This window comes from Gobio gobio (assembly GCF_949357685.1).
Source record: "Gobio gobio genome assembly, chromosome: 7".
NCBI lineage: Eukaryota > Metazoa > Chordata > Actinopteri > Cypriniformes > Gobionidae > Gobio > Gobio gobio.
In genome coordinates, this window is record NC_137103.1 from 28,081,747 (window position 1) to 28,087,571 (window position 5,825).

The following is a 5,825-nucleotide window of genomic DNA, read 5'->3' on the forward strand; positions in this document are numbered from 1 at the left end:
CTTTGACCTACAATACACTGTGTGATCAAATCTGAGTATTTTCCACAAGGATACCAATAGCGTCTGGCTGCAGACTTGCACTCTCAGACTTGCACGCTCAGTCAACTGCACTTCCGCTGCAAGTGACGTCACTTGCACTCTCAGACTTGCACGCTCAGTCAACTGCACTTCCTCTGCAAGTGACGTCACTTGCAATCGACACCTGCTCTCCGCTCTCCTGCGACCGACGCCAGGTGTATACTAGTGGCACGTGTCAGATTGAGAAAAGAATCATTGCCGTAAGTATATATATATATATATATAAATATACTTGGTTAATATATGATAATACGTTCTACGTCAATTTAAATACTCATTTTAATATCTAATATGCGAAAGTATGTCTAACGTTACTTGTTTGTCTACTCTTGCTAACTAGTCTTACTCTTAAATAAAAGTGGTATATAAACTTTTTATATACATATGTCTTAAATACTGTGCTACATGGCTTACACGTTGAAATCACATATTACCGTCCATTTTGTTTTATTTTTTGCGGGGTTAATTATTAGTAAAATACATATCGTAAAATACGACCTTGCGCCTCAGTTCAGTTCTTGAATTGTAATTTCCTGTAAGTTACACAGTTCTAATATCAATATTATCATTGATTTCATTACAGATGCACCAATCAATATTTTTACTATCTGAAAACCCCCTGGTACCACAGTGCACATCATGTTGCACTTTGTATCACTGCAGTTTATGCCCTACCCTAAAGCCAACAACCCTGAAAAGAATAAAGCAACACTGGGAAGGACATTTTAAAAAAGCAATTGTTTTCCAAGGTAGGTGCATTACACTATTTTACTATAATTGTAGTTGATTATTGGTGGCACAAACACCTTCATAAATATTTTTCCTTCAAATAAACCTAAGGTGACGCTCTGAAGAAATTTGTGCTAAGAAAAACACCATATGAAATTTGATAATGATGCCAAAAAGATTTGCATTCACAGTAAGATTTGTGGAACTATATATAAGATTGGAAGCATTTGCAAATGCAAGAGAAGCTTTGTAAAGGTAAGTTTTCCGTAACCTTGCCCTATATACAATTTATTTAGACACTTGCACATGCAGATTCATTTTACATGTTCAATCCGTTTAGCAGTCTCTAAACTGTTGTTTTTTGCTTGTAAATCGCTGTTCACAGGCTTGCAATGCTTTCGTCTGTATTTGGGTGGGGAAAAAACTGCCAAAAGTGTCTGAAGAATGCAGATCATATTTATTTTGTGTTAGCGTGAAGCTGCAGTTTCAATTAAACTTGAAAAAAATGTACAAACTTACGTTTGAAATGCAACACACCATTACAAAGCTTTTCTTGTGCATGCAAATTTTGTTTACGGGTACAATCTTATGTACACTTCCACAAATCTTACCTTACGTATGCAATTCTTTTTGGCATCATTTAATCTTCATAATACTGGACCTAATTATATTATTGTATGGGTTCTATATTGATGTGTTTTCCTGATTTTCATACTGTGCTTTATCTACAGGCAAAAGAAAATGTCATTGCCATTTGCCTTGCAGAATTGAGCCTCATTACCATTGTCCAAATTGCAGCAAAACTGTTCTCAGGAGATACGTTATGGAAGCTCACTTACAAATATGCCCATCATCAAATTTGTCAGCAATGACACCTGCACTCTCATCACCTCCTTATGCAGTGGGACCTTCTCTGCCATCTGCAACGACACCTGCACTGTATCGACTGCCATCTGCAACGACACCTGCATTGTATCGACTGCCATCTGCAACGACACCTGCACTGTATCGACTGCCATCTGCAACGACACCTGCACTGTATCGACTGCCATCTGCAACGACACCTGCACCGTCTTCTCTGCCATCTGCAACGACACCTGCACCGTCTTCTCTGCCATCTGCAACGACACCTGCACTGTCTTCACTGCCATCTGCAACGACACCTGCACAGTCTTCTCTGCCATCTGCAACGACACCTGCACTGTCTTCACTGCCATCTGCAACGACACCTGCACTGTCTTCACTGCCATCTGCAACGACACCTGCACTGTCTTCTCTGCCATCTGCAACGACACCTGCACTGTCTTCTCTGCCATCTGCAACGACACCTGCACAGTCTTCTCTGCCATCTGCAACGACACCTGCACAGTCTTCTCTGCCATCTGCAACGACACCTGCACTGTCTTCTCTGCCATCTGCAACGACACCTGCACAGTCTTCTCTGCCATCTGCAACGACACCTGCACTGTCTTCTCTGCCATCTGCAACGACACCTGCACTGTCTTCACTGCCATCTGCAACGACACCTGCACTGTCTTCTCTGCCATCTGCAACGACACCTGCACAGTCTTCTCTGCCATCTGCAACGACACCTGCACTGTCTTCACTGCCATCTGCAACGACACCTGCACAGTCTTCTCTGCCATCTGCAACGACACCTGCACTGTCTTCTCTGCCATCTGCAACGACACCTGCACTGTCTTCTCTGCCATCTGCAACGACACCTGCACAGTCTTCTCTGCCATCTGCAACGACACCTGCACTGTCTTCTCTGCCATCTGCAACGACACCTGCACCGTCTTCACTGCCATCTGCAACGACACCTGCACTGTCTTCTCTGCCATCTGCAACGACACCTGCACCGTCTTCTCTGCCATCTGCAACGACACCTGCACTGTCTTCACTGCCATCTGCAACGACACCTGCACAGTCTTCTCTGCCATCTGCAACGACACCTGCACAGTCTTCTCTGCCATCTGCAACGACACCTGCACAGTCTTCTCTGCCATCTGCAACGACACCTGCACAGTCTTCTCTGCCATCTGCAACGACACCTGCACAGTCTTCTCTGCCATCTGCAACGACACCTGCACAGTCTTCTCTGCCATCTGCAACGACACCTGCACAGTCTTCTCTGCCATCTGCAACGACACCTGCACTGTCTTCTCTGCCATCTGCAACGACACCTGCACTGTCTTCTCTGCCATCTGCAACGACACCTGCACTGTCTTCTCTGCCATCTGCAACGACACCTGCACAGTCTTCTCTGCCATCTGCAACGACACCTGCACAGTCTTCTCTGCCATCTGCAACGACACCTGCACTGTCTTCTCTGCCATCTGCAACGACACCTGCACAGTCTTCTCTGCCATCTGCAACGACACCTGCACTGTCTTCTCTGCCATCTGCAACGACACCTGCACAGTCTTCTCTGCCATCTGCAACGACACCTGCACAGTCTTCTCTGCCATCTGCAACGACACCTGCACAGTCTTCTCTGCCATCTACAACGACACCTGCACAGTCTTCTCTGCCATCTGCAACGCCGTCAGGTTCACAGTTGTCAAAAAGGCAAAATGTGATTAAATGCCCACATTGTTCTATCACTGTACTAAAAAAAGAACTTGATAATCCACAGTAACAGAAAACATACTGACCATCCGAAAGATGTTACAATGCAGTCACATCTTTCCAGTGTGTGCATTGATCCCTCAAATTGACTGTCAGCAGTTCAAAGAAGTGGTCATGGTTTCACTATACCAGTTCATGTTCAGAGAAAGACTTGGGGCAAAGTTCATTGTTAGGTGTGAGTTGGAGGTGTGTGGCCAGTATCAGCTTCTTGCTCATCGCAGTGGACACTAAAAGTATTCTGTAAAACTGAAGTAGAAGAAAGTACATAATGTCTCTTTTACATATATTTTTTTGTTTGTTTTTAAATATGTAAATGTTTTAAATTTGTATCTTTATATTGTACTATTTGAATAGTGTATATGTACACGTAATAAATTTCTATAATTGACATTTACAACTCAAATTGCATCGGTTTATATTTTTCTTTGTTGATTGTGTAGACCCTTGTATCGTTGATCATTTGCTTTGCTGTTATTAAAACGGACTTTATTAACTTGAATGCTAAATAAATAATACAGCATTATATTTCGATAGGGGCGGGGTGGGGGAATGTGATGACATTTCGATGTCGTTGTAGCACGTAAGTACTTAACGCGTTTAACAGCGTCAATACAATGCAAATGAATCTTAACGCGTTTAACAGCGTCAATACAATGCAAATGAATCTTGACGCGTTTAACAGCGTCAATACAATGCAAATGAATCTTAACGCGTTTAACAGCGTCAATACAATGCGAATGAATCTTAACGCGTTTAACAGCGTCAATTCAATGCGAAGGAATTGCTGGAAATGTATTTCCGGGTTATTTATGTCGATTGCAAGTGATGTCGCAGTAGAGCAGGTGTCGATTGCAAGTGACGTCACTTGCAGGGGAAGTGCAGTTGACTGAGCGTGCAAGTCTGAGAGTGCAAGTGACGTCACTTGCAGCGGAAGTGCAGTTGACTGAGCGTGCAAGTCTGAGAGTGCAAGTCTGCAGCCAGACCCTTCTCAAGGATACAACAAGAGTAAAGCAAATTTGAGAGTAACCTTTCTTCTCCGGCCTTCGGATAGAATTTTTTTTCTTTTGTTTCATTTCATTTCACTTTGTCCTTCCAAGACCTTAAATGGGAACGAAAGGCACTCTCAACTGGAACAAAACCTAAATGTCACAGGCTGATTTTCTTTTCTTTTTTCTCTTTGTATATATATATATATATATTTTACAATAAAGAAACCCAAAGAACTCATTGAGGCACATTTTTACAACACACCGCTGCCTGTAAATAATAAATGAAATTCTCTTTTGGAGCGCTTCTTAATAAAAAGTATTTTCCATCCTGGGTTCACTGGAAGTCATTGTGGCCCAGTGTGAACTGAAGTGGTTTTGCCCTGCATCCCTCTGGGAGCAAAGCCAGGGCCCTTTGTTTGTGTCCCTTCACTTCACCTCCTGCGGCAATAATATCAATCCTTCTCCAACCAGGCAGGATAGCACATAGACAACACACAAACAAACAGGTCATGCACCACCAAGAGATTTTTAAAGCAGACACATTTTATTTAGTCAATAATATATTGACAAAACGACTAAACACAAGTATTTATGCATATACCCGTATGAAGCTCACAGAGATGTGAGGATTTCCTTTAATGTGAACGTCAAGAGAGACAGAGACTTAAGAGAAGTAACTTAAAAGACTAATTTCACATCTATTCCCCTGGTTCAATTATCTATCTGTTTGTGTTTGATGTCTTAATGCGGTGGAGGGAGGTAGGGGGGGGGGGGGCGCTCATTATCGGACAGCTGCTGTGTTGCTCCGGTGCTCACTGGCTGTCAATTTCTGGACAGATGGGTTTGCAGACCGCAGCCTGAGAGGAACCACTGACCATCAACAGCACAAGCAGCCATCGCCCTCAGATTCATTTTCACAAGGAACCTTGCTAAAATATTGGTGCCACTTTCACTGACACATAAGCACTGTTCCAAAACCTAGATAGCCTTGTTGCATACTACCACCTACATAAGCAGCATACTAACTGTTGTGGAACCTAATAGAGTAGTGCAGGGATGACATCAAAACCCGAAAGACTAATTTGCCAAAGGTCTGTGGTAAACCAAACTTGACAATACTTGAATGTTTTGTTCTGCAATGTAAACTGCACATGCTCACACCCCAAACTTTCTTATCTAGTTACTTATTAGCAGTGCTGGGGGTAACGCATTACAAGTTATGTAATCAGATAATTTTTTTCCAAGTTACTAAAGTAACGCATTACATTTAATTTTACAACAAAATATCTGAGTTTCTTATTCAAATAAGTAACACAAGTTACTTTGTTTTCCCATTTATTGATTGACACCTCTCCTGTCCCCATGTTTAGAGAAATTAGGAGTAAGTGCTAAGGTGTT

The 5,825-nt window shown here is 42.5% G+C and overlaps 1 protein-coding gene across 1 annotated transcript; it reads right to left on the minus strand.

Moving 5' to 3' along the window:
- Positions 1-308: 308 nt before the first annotated feature.
- On the minus strand, positions 309-3,681 carry LOC307129833 (uncharacterized protein). Its single transcript, XM_079822598.1, has 3 exons — positions 3,568-3,681; positions 2,697-3,344; positions 309-2,597 (listed from the first exon to the last, which is right to left on the minus strand). Exons 2-3 carry the CDS (start codon positions 3,309-3,311, stop codon positions 1,629-1,631), a joined length of 1,584 nt encoding a protein of 527 aa, XP_079678724.1. The 5' UTR covers positions 3,312-3,344; positions 3,568-3,681; the 3' UTR covers positions 309-1,628.
- Between the last annotated feature and the right edge of the window lie 2,144 nt (positions 3,682-5,825).